Genomic DNA, 16,667 nt, shown 5'->3' with positions numbered 1-16,667 from the left:
GCTATTTGTTTTCTTTTTGTTATGAAAGAGGGGAGGAATAATATGAAGTTGTATAGTAAGAAGATAAGAAGTGGGAAGAACCTGTGAGGAATTGGGGGAGAGCAAATAATATAATCAAAATATATTATTTGGATTTTTTAAAAAATGTTTTCATATATATATATATATATATATATATATATATATATATATATATATATATATATATATATATATATACACATACACACACACACACACACACACACACACTGTTGCATCCAGGGAATATCTTAGTTGTCATTTTATTACAGCTATAAATTACCAAGTAAAATTAATTCCATAATGGCTTCATAATGTTTATGAGCATGGCCTTAAGGCTCTAGTTAAGGCTAGTTAAGTACTAACCAAATCAGATTCTTGAAAGATATTCTCAAAACTTGTTTACAAAACTGCAGTTATCCCAGTAATTTGTTTCCTGTGAATTTCTAGTTTTCAGTGCTTACTAACATGTAATTTGTGTGTTTCCATCCTAAGTCTATAGGAGAATTTCACTAGCACTTCACACATAAGCAGTGTTTCATGGAGAAGGGTACATCCTGTGGCATCTCTTAACTGCCTGGGCTCTGGGGAGAATGAAGCCAAGTTATGTCCATACTTCCTCTTGCAGAATCCCAGGCAGGAGCCATGCCCCATATTCTTTCTAAATTCCAGCTCATTAAGTCCACTAAGCCTGCTACTCAGAGTCCAACAGAACCATGTATTCATCTGTCACTCTTCATACATGCTACCTTGACCTTTGTAAGGTCTTCACACATATGTCTGTGTATATACCTTATATGTACTTATAATGTCTTTATAAACTATATAATATGTACACATCCATATATTCATCCGATTTTTGACTTCTTAAGCAATCATTTTTGCATTACAAGACTTATTCTTAAAACTATGCCTATCATTTGCAAATACCTTTCTTTTAGGAAAAAATATTCAGATGATTTGTGCCCAAATCTAGCCAGAATCTGTGAAAACCTGAACACTTACAGAATTTAAACTTAAATATCTCACTTGTGTCAGTTTCTCTCTGTTGTTTAGTGGTTGCCAATTAACACGAGAGAGTCTAGCAAACATCTAATATTCTGTACATTCATTTCCAGTATTCATTATACTATTTTTCCTGGACCCACCAACTTTGTGGAAGAAAGATCAGGGGCTGGAAAAATCCTGCCATACTCAATCCTAGGATTAAAACAGAAATTAAAACAATTGCAGGAAGATGCACTCATAGAATCTGTATGTCTGGTGTGTTCTTGCAGAAATCTGTACGTCTGGTAGTGAACTATCTGAGAACACAGAAAGCTGTCGTGCGGGTGAGCCCTGAGGTGCCACTGCAGAATATTCTGCCGGTCATCTGTGCGAAGTGTGAGGTCAGCCCAGATCACGTGGTTCTGCTCAAGGACAATATTGCCGGGGAAGAGCTGGAGCTTTCCAAGTCCCTGAATGAACTAGGGATCAAGGAACTGTATGCGTGGGACAACAGAAGAGGTGAGACTTACCACATTTTATATATATATATATATATATATATATATATATATATATATATATATATATATATATATACCCTGATGTGGCCACATGGTACATGCCCTGATACGTAGTGGCTGGATATAAGGTATGAACACAAACCTGTATTCTGCCCCCTGAAGCTGTCAGGAACATTATCTAGAGATGTGTATGGGAAGCTTCAGGCACCTGGGGTTTTCTGCAGTAGTAAAGTGGGCAAAGAATAATTTAGGTTGTTGTCATATCCTACGATGCTAAGTATGCCTCTTTCCTCCCATGTCTGCAATGCTTTTGGCCTTCTGTCTTCCTCTGAGCTCTCAGAAATAGCAACAAATATAAAGAAAGAGCGAGGAGAGAGTACACCTTTTCTGTTCCTACTCAGAGACTACTTAGAACATTGTGTGAGTTTTGCTTCAGTCGTCCTCGCTCCCAGCGTTTAGCCACTGCTTGAGTCTAGGATCACTTGCCAGAAGCGCATTGACCATCCTCTGAAAGCACCCAGTTCTGGTTCCTGAGATCAGTCCTGCAGACAAATCCTACACTAGTTTATTGCTAGTGCTGTACCTATGGTATACCTGTGGTGCTTTGCGGCACAGTCTTTCACAGCATCAGAGTGGTGGCCCCTGCGCGATGTTGCTACAGGGCAGTGTATTACGTATTTAGATTTTTCTGATTGATGTAATAATGGTCTTGATTTTTAGTTAACTATCAAACAAAAACATAATAAATATATAGTCCATGACTTTATAGTTTTAAGATGGACTTTCAGGTGTGCTGTGGAACTGGGCCCTTGTGGCATAGCTGCTGATATCATGAACCAGGAGACCCTTACAAAACCAGGCAGACTAGCATGACTGCTATCTGTGTTATTTGTTATCATTCTCCAGGTCAATTGACTTTTAAAAAATATGCAGTTGGTCTTTTACATGTTCTTCTATAGCCATTAAGATACAGGTTTTTACAGAGTTTCTTCTAAAAATGTTTCTCCTGATTAGCAAATATATTGTGCAAACAGTGGTCACGGTGTCTCTTATGGTCCTGTCTACACTTTAGCTTTCTCGGCCCACATTTTCCATAGGGATTGTGTATTTATGCTCTTACCTGACATGGAAGAAAGGTAGTGTAAGGTAGATGGACTAGACTCCTGGAAAGAGTGCTCCAGAATATTACATCGAGTCAAGTTTATCGCTGCTGGTCCTGTGGCACTTGAGCTTGACCTCAGCGCCTTGTACCTGATCTCCCAACCAGTATCTCGCAAAGGCACAGACAGTACTCTCAGCATCAACAGCACCGGCCCAGTTGCTATGAGTGTGTTTGTCTGGTTATATTTAGATTTTTAAAAAAGTAAAGGAAATGAAATGAAAAAGAAAAACTGTCCCATGTTTAGGAGGCTGAGTGAAAGGCTTGCACACTGAGGTTGCATACCACACTTGGAGATATCTTGAAGAACAGAAGTCTGAAATGCTTCCTAAAGAAGCCATAAGAGCCTGCCCCTCTGTTAAGGAGAAGCCCCACTGTTCCCCGTTATCAGAGACGCGGAAGCTGAAGCCCTCTTCAGTGCAGCTCTTACAGTCTACTGGCACGGAGAGCTTCTGAACATGAAACGCAGCTGATTAGCATTCTGCTCCTTACAGGAACTAGCGACTCAAAGACCCTGAGTATACTGCTCGCTGACGTGACCATCTGTTTCCCTGTCCCATGGCGGGCAGGCCCCACAGCAGACAGCGTGCCTTTTACCTGTAACATGCCTCTTTTGGTGATCTTGGTTGCTAGCCATCCTACTCCATGTCTGTAGGTCATCCTGCCGACTACCAAACATCTAAGAAGAAAGGAGACTCTTCCAGAGGGTGTCCCTGAGGACCCTTCTTTCTCCTGAAGCTGACCAGCAGAACGGCTAGGGTGTATATAGGGTGCCCAGGCTAGGGGAGCAGGAGTTTTTTTGCTCCTCCCTGCAGCTGATGGAGAAAGGGGAGATAGGCAGCTAGAGGTTAGTTACCTTGCTACTGGCCAAATGCCTCCTCTGTCTGGACACTGAAGGCACAGCTTGAAGATTTCCAAGGCTCTGCTGCCCCCTGTGCTCACAGCAGGCATAGCAGCCTGTTGCTGGATCTAAGAGGCCAGGCCAGCTCTGCATTTGCCCTTGTCTCTTTTGTGGGTGGTGTAACCCACCCTTGAGGCTGAGGGAGTACTTAGAGCTTTGGTTTGGGCTGCTGCAGACCTCCAAGCTGTTCTCATTTTCTCCTCACCTGCCTTTTCCAGTTCTTCTGACCAAAACGCAGTCTGAGCCTTCCCTGAGCTGTCAAGGTACAGTGAGCCCCCAGGCTGCACTCTGCATGGCTGCAGATGGGAGGGTGCACGAAGGTGATATGTCTGTCAGACTTCAAAGGAACTGAGTTTGGCTCCAGGCACATTGGGGAAGGGAGGGGGCTTGCTGGGTTGATTTGAAGTTATGATTTAAGTTTTTAGTTCCCTGGTTTGTTTGTTTGTTTGTTTTTTTAAGACAAGAATTACCTTGTATGAGAATTTGTTTTGTGACTTTAATCCATAGAAATGGCTGAGACTGTTGACAGAAATTCTATAGCTCAGAATTCCAAGTGAAAGTGATGTGTACAGAAATAACATCGGTTCCTGTTGCCTTGACTTGTTTTTTATTCTTAATTTTTGTGCCTCCTGCCTAGATCTATTCTAGATGTTATAGAGTATCCATGAATTTGGGGTTGAAACTGACCCCTATCTATCCTAGAAATATAGGTATGCAAAGACTTTAGCTCCCTCATTTAGAAAGTCTCTATTATATACATGTGCATACACATATTTATGAAGAGACAGCTAGCATATATTTATCTGCATGTATTTTTTTACAAATTTGCATAAGCATATACATACAAATATATATACATGTGAATTGTGATTTTAATGAGCCTTTTAGACTTTCCACATACCCATATAAGTCTCTCTCTATATAGAGAGAGATAGAGATAGATAGTGTATATATATATATATATATATATATATATATATATATATATAGAGAGAGAGAGAGAGAGAGAGAGAGATCTTATATATATATATACTAAAAGGCTGATACTCCTATGAGTTTTTATATTTGACAGAAAGTTTGTCATTTTTGCTAAAGAATGTGATAGCAGATTTGATTTTTTAATAAATATTAATGAAAGAAAATGCAGCATTTGCACGGATGCCAGCCTGCTGTGGACTGCCTGAGTGCTGGGGCTGAGTGGCCCATTTACCAACCCACAGCCAACCTGCCTCATCGGCAGAATTTCTCCCACAAGCATTCTCTCTTAAGGAGCACCATAGTCTCGAACAGGACATGCACATACATGACCACTCTAGCCATCCCGGGAGATTCTGCCTGGGGATTCGGGCACACTGGGGATGGGAAGAAGCAAACTTTGCCACCGCTTCCTTGACCCACATGTCTAGAGTCTAGGGATGGTGACAGCACCTTACAGATAGATAAGCTATGAGGACAATGCCCACTTGGACCATGTGGGAAGTCCCACCTGTTCTCTCCCAGGGTCTCGTTCAGTGGCCACGGGACTGCCCAGTTTCCACCCGTCCCATCTGGACCAGCAGCTGCTTTGGCCTTCCACTTCCTCCATCTCTTGTGCCACCCAACTTGCTTTCGTCTCTATCACCTTAATGTGTCCAAATAGGAAGTGCTTTCTTGAAGATTAAGTGTGAGCCTTGAAAATCAGTATCATGCTACCACGCATGATCATTCAACTTAAAGATGCTCTCCAGGGAAATCTGTGTGTCTGCAGCTCACTGCCCTGGCTGGACAGCCTAGCTCTCTATGAAGGCTTAGCCTGATGCCAGTGATGTCAGTGATCTCTGCTCTGCTCTCGCCTTACTACAGTGTTTACCAGGAATCAGGGACCTCTTCTATGTCTCTGATCCATCCATAGGCAAAGCCTTTAAAAATATATTATCGGCTTGAGGCCTAGGTTGGGGCCATGAAATCTGAGCCTACTGCTCCATACACCAGTTGTTAGTTGAAGAGGAGAAGCTGCCTTTCCAAGCAGCATGATTCTGGAGCCAGGGTCATCCTAACTCTTCTTTATGAGGTGGCTTCAGTCCGGTGACCAGTCGCTTTCTATTCAGGGAGAGAAACAAAACATTCAGCTTGCTTTCAATCTGTCATTTTCATGGGTACTGTAGTATCACCTGTGTGATAGCGACATATTTTCTTTTTTGTTTATCTATGGGTTTCCATAGTGTTATCAATTTTATTATATCCTTGTCATCTATCATTCAATTGCAAAACTAGTATAAACTGGAAAGAAGCAGACATGTTAATGCATGCCATAGTTTGGATATGATATTATTTTGTACGGTAAGATTTTCTTTTCTTCCTAGTTCTACACTGAGTAAGGGGTTTGATGTGACTAACTTATAATTATGTGTGTGCATGTGTACAGCTGCATCGTGTAAGTAAGTCCTTTGGTTTGGTTGCTGTGTGAATCAGAGCCCACTAATCTCCTTAGCTAAGCCTCTTGCATGACATTAAGTGCCCTGGCCTGCCCAAACAGGACGAAAGCTTTGTTCCCTGCAGGATGGTTTAAGAGCCACTGGGCTCAGCTTTGGCTTCCTCGAGGAGAGAGTGCATTTCATTCATATTTTTAAAGGCCTTGTCTTTTATGTTCTTCTTTAACTTAGATATGAAACTACACATCATTAGACCGAAAACATCAATGGATGTTTGCTGGATTGGGGTTAATATACTCATGACAGTTTGACAAATTCCACAGGGGAATATTTCCACCAGTGGTCTAGAGGTCTGGCTGTCCTGCAGTTTGATCTGGGAAAATTGATCTTTCTACCCTTTAAAAATACCTGCCTTGTTGTTTTTGTTTTTCTCGGCTTTGTCATATCTTTATGTGTTAGAAGAGAAGGGCAGGGAGAATGAAAGCCCAGAATAAGCAAATGGGAGAATATGATCTTAAAAACGAAATGTTCTGGGACTGGACTGGGTGGCTAAGGGCACTTACCGCTCTTTCAGAGGACCTTGGTTTGGTTCCCAGAACATATATGCGGCTCCCAAATATCTGTAACTCTCATTGAAGGGGATTTGATGTTCTCTTTGGGGCTCTGTGGACACACATAGTATGCACATAGTACAGAGGCATGCACTGTGGGAATGTGTATAGGGAAGCATACACATAAAACCTGCAATTCTAGTTCAAATAGTAACCAAGTCTCTTTCTTTCGCTGCTCCTCCATGTTCTGGGAAAGAAGGAGGCCTTCATTTAATTAGCGTTTTTACCTAACTTATACTTCCTAAGACAGACTGTTTTTGCACAGATGCCACAGTCCCCGGAGCAGTGCTCTTTGATTGGGCAGCAGCAGGCATCTGTTGCATTTCGGACTTTTAAGTAGTCAAAATGTTCAAGTACTCCAACTGGAGAAGCAATGCCAGCCGCAGGTTAACTCTGCCTTTGCAGACTCAGAACCAAATCAAGTGTAAAACATCAGTCACATTCTTATTGACTGTAGTAAAATGATAATATTCTAATTATTTTTGACTAGATAAAATTATAAGGTTTTCTATCTTCAATGCAGCCATTGGCAAGTGTGAAACGACACAGTCTGAATGAGGCTTCTCTTGAAAAGCATCGCTATTGACCATCTATTCACTTGCTTCTTTTCATCTTCCACGGGGCAAAGCCACTCTTAGAGAAAACGCCGCTTTCGTCGTTAAAAACCTGTATAAGAACTTCATGTGATTTCCTGTGGACTGGAGGGCTTTGAGGTAGCACGGGGAAGGCTTTGAAGGAAATCGTGAAGATTTTCTTCTTAGAACTAACAGATTAAAGGATTCAGTTAAGGTTTTAACAAGTGAAGTACTTAATCTCATGTTTCAAATGCTGAAAAATAACAGTAGTACTTTTTTTTTTCTCCCCCAGAAATGTTCAGAAAATCGTCACTTGGCAATGATGAGACCGATAGAGAGAAGAAAAAATTTCTAGGATTTTTCAAAGTTAATAAAAGGAGCAACAGTAAGGTAAGTCGCATGCAAGCGGCTCTGTAGGACATAAAGGAGTTGCCCACAGTAATTCTACTGCACCTGCCTTGGGACTTTAAAAATTAATTCTATTTAGTGACACTGATTCTTCACTAGAGGTTTAGGGCAGTTATTTGCGGTGAGTGTTTACTCACTGGCAGAGCAGAAAGCCTCTGGCCTCCCCAGCCACCTACAGCTGCGTGCTCACATTCACACGGCATGCTGCAGACTCGGCGCACAGCTCTGGGGGATGTGAAGGAGCAAATCTTGCATTATTAATTTTAAATATCGTGGTCAGTGTCCATGCAAATGATTCCAGCTTTCCAGCTTACAGTAGGAAGTGTGAAGGGAACTGCCCCATTTTCTGCAGTTTTTAATTTTTTTTTCTTCTAACCTTTTTTAACATGACCGAAATTACCGAACACTGTAATTTTTTCATCTTGTTATTCTTTTCTCAATATGGCTTTATATTCATAATAGAAAAGCCATATTATATAATAATTTAAAGTCATACTTTAAATTATTATACTTTAAAAGAAGAGTTACTACAATGAGGAGTTTTACTTTTCTACTCAGTTTAAAGAGCCTTAAAATCATAAATACCTTCCAATTACCTGGCAAAGAACACACTAACGCTATTGGATGCTTTTAATACGTGTATTTTACTGACATGTAGTATATATTCCTTGCTAATAAGTATGGATTAGAAATGCAAAGTTGAGGCTAGAATAACAGGTCAGTGAGTAAGATGTTTGCTCTGTAAGCATAAGAACCCGAGGTTGGATCCCCAACTCCTTGTAGAAAGCCAGACACATGTGTACTTGAGATACCCATATACATACCACACATGCATCTTCCGTGCAAAGAAAAGACTAATATAAATAATTGGCATCAATACCACTCTCTGAGATGGGTCGAGCTCTCCATCTGTGCAGTGAGGAAGTCTTTTCAGTCAGCTTCATAGACTCGTGCTCTATAGACTTTGGCTCTTTCCTTCTGAACCTGCAGTCTTAGTGTTACATGCCTTACCCTGTGCTTGCTGGTGGTGGTGCTAAAACCTAAGGTGCTTTGCCCGGTGTCCTTGTGCTAAACAAAGCTCTGACCAGCACCTTCTATTAGACTGCTGCATGAATTTCCAGACACTGAACAGCAAAACTCTCAAGTCTTTAGAGATTTCACAGCCTGTTCTTCCTTCCTCCTGAAACCTTATAATGGTGTTCTCATTCTGCTTTGTGAAGGATGAGGTATATAATTATATTTTGTGCTCTTTATCCTGTTTGTCTGTGTTCTTTGAAAATGTGTGCTCAGGGTATGTCTCATTAGTGAGGTCTTTTTATTCTTAAGTAGCTCAACCCCCCTCCCTCAGTTCTTCCCCTTCCTTTCCTGGCCTCTTCCTTTCATGTCAAGTATAAATGAAATTAAAGAATAAGAATTCTTTAGGGCTCTTAATTGTGTTTTTGTTCCTGGTATTGTTTAGATGAGCTCGCTGGGACTGTGTTTTCTGCCGTCCCCTTGGTTACCAGTTCATAATAAAACCCTAATTCCCCATCCCTTACCTTAGATCTAGCTGATTCTGCAACTCCCTCACCGAGATGCAGTTCCCAGTAGACAAAGCAAAATATAAGGCTAGGGAAATATTTGGTTTAGCTAGTAAGGCAACTGAAAGCTTGGGGTTTAGAAGCCCTCTAACTTCTTTTATTTTAATTGTTTTATTTATTTATATTCCAAACGTTGGCCCCCTTCCTGCTCCCTCCTCCAAAAGTTCTTCATCCCAGCACGCCTCCCCTTTGCCTCTGAGAGGGTGCTCCCCCACCAACTCCACCCATGCCCCTCATCCTCCTCACATACCCTTTCCTGGGGCATCACGTCTCTACAGATATAGTACATCCTCTCCCACTGAGGCCAGACAAGGCAATCCTGTGCTATATATGTGCTAGGGGCCACAGACCGTGCCACGTATGCTTTTGGGTTAGTGGCCTACTCTCTGGGAACTCCCAGGGCTCCTGGTTAGTTGATACTGTTGGTCTTCCTATAGGGTTACCATACCCTTAAGCGTCTTCAATCTTTCCCCTAACTCTTCCACAGGAGTTCCTGACCTCAGTTCAATTGTTGGGTATAAGTATCTGCATCTGTTTCAGTCAGCTGCTGGTAGAGCCTCTCAGAGGACAGCCATGCTAGGCTCCTATCTGCAAGCATAACACACCATAGTACTGTAAGAGTTTGGTGGCCACCCATGGGATGGGTCCCAAGCTGGGCCAGTCACTGGGTGGCCTTTCTTTTAATCTCTGTTCCTTTTTTGTCCCTGTATTTCTTTAGACGGGAACAATTCTGGGTCAAAAAATTTGAAGGTGGGTTGGTGTCCCCATCCCTCACTGGAGGCTCTGTCTCCCTACTGGAAGTGTGGAGTCCCTCTACCTTTTGACAATGGGAAGGGAAAACACCAGGATCCAAGGTCCTGTCAGGGAAAGAGTCACTGGTGATGCACAGTCTGCCCTGTTCATTATAAGAATTTCTCCTTGTCTTTTCTGCCTTGGACTTCTAGTGTCATTTGTCACATTCTATGTACCTCATCTTTCAGTTATTACTTCTTTACTTAAATATATTTCCACTCTAGACATCATTCACTTACTTACTCAGCCTTGTCTCAACTGGGTTGCTCAATATGTGTGCGTGTGTGTGTGTGTGTGTGTGTGTGTGTACGTGCATACACTCCCTAGCTCTTTGCCTCTATCTTTGCTATAATTAGAGATTTTTTGCATGCTGAATGCATCCTTACCTAGTGTCCCTAGAAACCTGAGAGAGAAGATCATCATTGTACATCAGTATAGTCAAGTAGTTCACATCTTTGTACTTTAGTCATTTATAGTACTAGTAAATGCTAGAATGAACGCCTGTCTTGATATCAGTCATCCATTCACATTGCACAGTGCTTAGCAAAGTGTGACTTTCAATTTTGTTATCTATATAAAGCATTTTTAGTAAGTAACTTTAAAACAATTCTTAAAATCCTGTGACGTGATGACAGATAGGCAAGCTTGTGCCTCAGTACAGCATAACATCCAAGGATGGGGACTTCGGAAAGCTTTCAAACTGAAGTTATAGTATGTTGCCCTAAAGAAGAATAGGTGTATATAGGTGAGTGAATGTGTATGCCCATAAATATGTTAATAAAGTATATTCCTCAAGGGGACATAATTTTGACTGAGGCAAGCAAGGACAAATGTTTAATATTTTAATTTTTAATGCATGTCAGTTTTGTGTCATATTTGACATTACTTATTCTCTCAAAGTAGTTGCTTTAAAAACGTACCTAAATGTCAACCTGAGAGCTAATTGAAAATATGAATTCTTGGGTTAAGTACCTAGATTCTCATTAGGAACCTAGAAAATTGAATTTTCCAATTAGCTCTCCCTACCTGATTGTGCAGCTGATGGTGTATTGTTTGCCTTTTATGGATAGAGATGGAATCAGCTGTTTTGGAAATGGTTTTTGTGTGCACTCAATCCATTAACTATACAGAGATTAAAACTTTGAATCTTTAAGACCTAGTTAATCAGTTGATTTGCTAGTCTGACTTTGCCAGTTTACAGCCATTATTGCTAAACTGAATATTTTTTTTTTAAATAAAGAAATGCTTTAGGGAAAGAACAACAACAACAAAAAAGGAACAAACAAGTTTCTTTCCATGAGTTGTGAATTCAGTGGTTGATTTAGGAGTGACAGAGTGCTTTGGTTAGGAGCTGTTTCAAAACAGTGTTCCAGTTGGTAAAGTGGAAGAATAGGTGTGGACTCTGCACCCTCCATGGCCTGCAAGCTTGGCTGTGCTACTGTTTGTTTTTGTTTTTGTTTTTGTTTTGTTTTGTTTTGTTTTTGCTTTCATAGCTGCTAAGGATACCTGTTCTTGTTGGATTTATTTTCTCCTGGTTGATGGTGGGGTGCATGTCTGTGTTCTAGGCTGAGCATCTTGGGCTGTCGGGTGCAGATAGTGATGAGGACCCCTCGAAGTCAGCGTCTGGAGGGGACTTGAACGTGAGTACTTAATCAAGCGGGTGCATCTGTTAGCCAGGCAGAACTTCTCATTGCAAACAACAAAACTGAAGATTAGCTTCAGTCCGTTCTGCTGCTTGGTTTCTGTAGGCTGCACGTGGTCGCGCACACTTATTTGGACAGTGTTCGATATTCCAGCTTCTGCTCTTCCCTGTCCCACTGAGCCTGAGCAGGAGAACCCTGCATTCGATTAGGTAGATTTACACTTCTGAACCTTTCTCCACACTGCCAGGAATAGGCTGATAGCTTATGGCCATTGGCCACTGGGATTTATTAAGCTCTGTAACTGCACTTTGTCCACGTGAACCCAGAAAGGAATCTCTTTAAACTCCATTTTCTCTACATTTCAAAATTGTCATCTCAAAAGTTTTCTTAAATTGTTAAATACTCAAAACAGTATAAATCATTGCATGGCATAAGCACTTATATTTTGAATATTTTTAGTAAAAACCTGACATTTACCTCTAAATTTTATATAAACAGGGTGTAAGGAGATGGGCCTGGCACCCACCCATCAAGATAGGGATGGCCACTTTGTGTGCCTATAACCCCAGTGTCGGAGGATAGCAGTAAGTAGATCCCGGCAGCCCCGGGGCCAACAGCTTGAGCTGCAATGGCAAAGCTCCAGATTCAGTGAGAGAAAAAAGGAAAAAGGTATAAATGACAGAACAGGACAGACAGTGATCCTCAGTGATGCTTAGCCTGTTCACTGTCCTCTACACACACACACACACACACACACACACACACACAAATTACCTGGGCAAACGTTCCATGTCATTAATGATGCTACACTGATACTCTTAGTTGCACATCAAATCTTGTTCTATCCAGTGTGGTTTTTGTTAACTTGAAAATATCTTTTAACAACTTGAAATAAAATCTGACATAGAAATGCCCATAAACATTTTTTTTATTTCTGTGATTATATAGCTTTAAATTAGAAAACATTTTCATAGATTATTTTGTTTTTTCTGAGACAGGCTTTCTTTGTGTATCCGTGGGTATCCTGGAACCCACTCTGTAGACAAGGCTGGCCTCAAACTCTGAGATCTGCCTGCTTCTGCCTCCTGAGTGCTGGGATGTGCACCCCCATCATCTGGCTAGGTTAAGTTTTTATGATGAGTTCAAGATGATAGAAAGATATCAAAGGTATGGCTACAGAATCATTAAACCCAAGGAGTAAATTTTTATTGCAGACATTTCTTAATAAAATGAAAAATGAGCTGTCTTTCACCCATTCCACGGATCCAGAAAAGTCTCAGTGTTACTTCAGTACATCTTTCCACAGGTACCGATGAAAACTGAGGAGCATGATCTGTGAGTTGTCTGTAAGGGCAGAGCAATTTTGCCACATCACCGCAGTTCCCCCTCTTTGATGTCTTTCCACACAACATATCCCAAAGCACCTATAGCCAAAAATTATCGTCCAAATTTGTTCCTGGCCAAAACTTGGGAGCCATTAGCTTTGTAGCCACACTGGAATGGGTGATTTCTGGGAGGTATGAAGGAAGGAAAAACAGTGTTAACGTTTGTCAAATGCTCACCACACTTACTGTTCTTTTGCCAATGGTTAATTTCTAAACCATATGTTTGCAAGACTAGAGGTCTTTGTAGTAGTCTTACTTTCTAGTAGGTTTGGCAAACAAATTCTTAATGATTTGTATTGTCATGGAGTGTAAGTCTTTTTTTTTTTTTTTTTTTTTTTTTTTTTTTTTTTGGTCGAGAATGTGGAATTTTATTTGAGAACAATCTTAGGCTTGTTTTTTTGTCAAGGTCTGGGGTTAGTGAAAGTCAGCTCATTCAGACTGAGGAAAATGCCTGTCATCTAAGTTAATTGGTACAGAGAGCACTTACTGTTGGCCTATGAAAAAGTCAAATTTACCTTAGTTACAAAAGTCCAATTACAACTTAAAGTTCAAGGAAATAAATAAATATGTGCCCCTGGTAATTATGTACTTCTGCCTCTAAGCACAGCTGTGCTGAGACGTGCTGATCTGCTGTGTGCACTTGAAAACACAAGTTAATGCACTGACCTCACGAGCTTCCTCCTCTCAATGTCCTTACTTTAATGCACTGTGGGAACCGGGCTTCTACCTTCATTATAGCCACCTCTTTTTGTTGGGTAAGAATGTTTGCAATTTTGAGGATTTAATGCAATTCCAGAAGCTCCATTGAGCCCAGAGGACACACACTTGCTCATGCTTTTTCCTATACAAATCACATCAGACTGAATAGAATTATGTAATGATTTTAAGGAAACCTCTTCTGTTGTAGTCTTAAGTAAGTTCCTACAAGAACTAACCGCATCAGCCAGGTATTGTGTTTGTTTTGCTATTAAACAGACTTAAATCAACAGAAGATGTTTTTTGATGGCCATAAATGTATTGCTCTTTCGGGCTTGTCTTTCATCAACCTGTTTTATCCAAGAGATGTTGAAAAATGTCTTCTAATATTTCATACACTTAATAAACAAACTGCTTATGTTTGAGTAGGGAACCTATTATAACCAAGGGCTTGGCATCTCACATATTTGATGCTATTATATAACCAGGAAGTAACTCTTCTTACGTTAATGAATGATAGCTTGATTTTGTAGTAGGCATTGCTCGTTTGTGTGAGCTATTGATATACATAGGAATAAGAATATAGTCATGATATGCATGGCTAGCTGGATGAACAAGTAAATGGACAGGTGGATGGATAGGATGGATGGATGGATGGATGGATGGATGGATGGATGGATGGATGGGTGGATGGATGGATGGATGGATGGATGGATGGGTGGGTGGATGGATGGATGGATGGATGGGTGGGTGGATGGATGGATGGATGGATGGATGGATGGATGGATGGATGGGTGGATGGATGGATGGATGCATGCATGAGTGGGTGGGTGTGTGAGTCATAGATGAGAGAACCTAGGCAAAAACTTCATGGGAAATCTCCAAAGCATTTTAAAAACATTTTAGGATTCTACAAATATATGTAACCATAGAACTGTTTATAAAAACAGAGGGCATATTTTTGGATAGATTTTTCAGTACCATTGTTTTAGAACCAGTTAATTATAAAGTTAATTATAAATAAAAATTTAGTCAGAAAAAAAACTAACAAACAAAAAGATCCAGGAAAACCTGAAAAGCCTGAGAAATGGAAAGCCTTACTGATCTTTTCAAGTAGATTTTGCCTCTTTGAGGAGAATTGTAGCAGGTAGCAGTGATGCTGCAGTAGGGAAACATGGAGTCCATGGCACATAAAATACAGAATACAGTACCCTCACCTCAACAGCAAGGGCAGTGGACATCAATAAGTGGGGCTGGGAATGACCATGAAGAGGAATAAAAATTGTGCATGCTTCCCAGCATGCACCAGAACAAATCCAAAGATCAGAATCTACATGTTCATATTGAAACCTGGCATGTGACCAGCAAAAACCATGTGTGAACAATTTTCTAACTGTGGCTCAAGCTCAAGTTGTGCTAATGAGAACATTAATAAATTTGACTGTGGGGGGCAAATCTTGAGTGACAGCTTGAAGAACAAAGGCATAAGGAAGCAATCCAGGGAAAGAGGAGGGGCAGCAAGAGGAAATCTGAATGTGAAAGTAGTAGAGAAACTGTAAAACTCCGAATAGCCCATGGAAGAGGGCCATAGAGAAGGCACCTTTAAGTTGCTACGTAAATGGGAGTGCATAGACAAGGCAGAGAGAAAACCGACATGCATGGTATGCAAATTATTGACAATAGTTGAAACTTAGTCATGAAAAATACTACTTGTATTTACACTGAAATTCTCTTTTATTACCTATTAGATAATAAACATTCGGAAATTCACCCATCACCTCTGCTGGCTAATCTGTGGGGACTTGTAAATGTGTTGCTGAGCAGAATGTAAAATGCTATAGCATTTAAAGTAGAGAATTTGGTGATATCTAGCCAAGCTTTAAGTAGACTTATTCTTCTTTGCATCAGAAATCCTAGAAATAGAAACCTATCAATCATAAAAGCTCCTTTCCCAGAGTTTGGGATGATGGAAGAGACCATTTTTGAGGCATTATTTGTAATAGCAGGAGCTGAACAACCCCCAGGGCTCTTCAGTGGGAGACTGAAAGGTTAAACAACTGTGATTAGTGTGATCGAGAACTGCAGACTTGCGAGGGAAGAAACCATGATTACCTATGGATGTGGAGTAATCTCTGGGATATGTGATTTCTATTAAAGAAATCCATGTATAATAATGTAATGTAAAACAATGTCTGAAAAGGAAGCTTTGATTCACTAGATTAGCCATTGATTTTGGAAATAATTGAAGCCTAGGACTGGATGGCCCAGTCTGACCGCCATGGTTTGCCTAGTTCTATGATCTCTTTTAATCTTCCTATTACAGACAGAAAAACCCTACTTCCAGAAGTGGATGATTGATGAAATCTGCTGAACTTGTTGAATCCCTTTGTGTATTTCTTAAGAACCCTGTGCTACCATTTCTTGTCACTTTTGTTGTTGTGTTGTTTTGTTGTTATCCCCTTGCCTGCAAGCAAACCCTTAACTGACTGGAGGGCAGGTTCCAGTTGGGGTCACAGGAGTCTTCATAACGTTGTATGCTCTGCTTTGAAGGGCTGAAGGCAGCTATTCCTCCTCCTAGTTATACTATGTCGGCTGAGCGACTGCCAGTGTATAGATCCAGTGATAGGCTGCAAGCAATCCATCTTTTTTTGATTTGTAACATTTCTAGGCTCTGTGCAGGGCTGTGTTTTGCTTTACAAGTGGTGTGGTAATGGCTTTGTGCATCTTGAGTGCTCCTCTCTCATTGGGCTGCTCTGAGCCTTTGCCGGGCTCACTTAGCACCACTCACGGGAAGCCTTCTGAAATGGCGAACATGATCCAGTGGAACCTCCTGAGAGAGGCTGCAGATATTGTTGATTGCTTTTTCTTGAGAATCTTTAAATACTTTATTATGTCTAAGAAACAAACAGACATACATACAAAAACCAGTATAAATGTGGATGGTCTACATAACCCACTTCTCAGGTAAATTTAGGTT

General features: G+C 40.8%; 1 protein-coding gene across 4 annotated transcripts in view; it reads left to right on the top strand.

Annotated features, from left to right (window-relative positions):
* Positions 1–16,667, top strand: part of Cobl (cordon-bleu WH2 repeat protein) — a 230,842-nt gene that overhangs the window by 91,260 nt on the left and 122,915 nt on the right. For 2 of the 4 annotated variants that reach the window (XM_052198907.1, XM_052198905.1), the window contains exons 4-6: positions 1,299–1,527; positions 7,479–7,576; positions 11,532–11,606. In XM_052198907.1, the coding sequence (XP_052054867.1) occupies positions 1,299–1,527; positions 7,479–7,576; positions 11,532–11,606 (402 nt within the window). The remainder of the gene's footprint in view (positions 1–1,298; positions 1,528–7,478; positions 7,577–11,531; positions 11,607–16,667) is intronic. The other 2 variants (XM_052198908.1, XM_052198906.1) reach the window with 1 other exon arrangement.

This window comes from Apodemus sylvaticus, chromosome 11 (genome assembly GCF_947179515.1).
Source record: "Apodemus sylvaticus chromosome 11, mApoSyl1.1, whole genome shotgun sequence".
Lineage (NCBI taxonomy): Eukaryota > Metazoa > Chordata > Mammalia > Rodentia > Muridae > Apodemus > Apodemus sylvaticus.
This window is presented reverse-complemented; position numbering and strand designations above follow the sequence as displayed.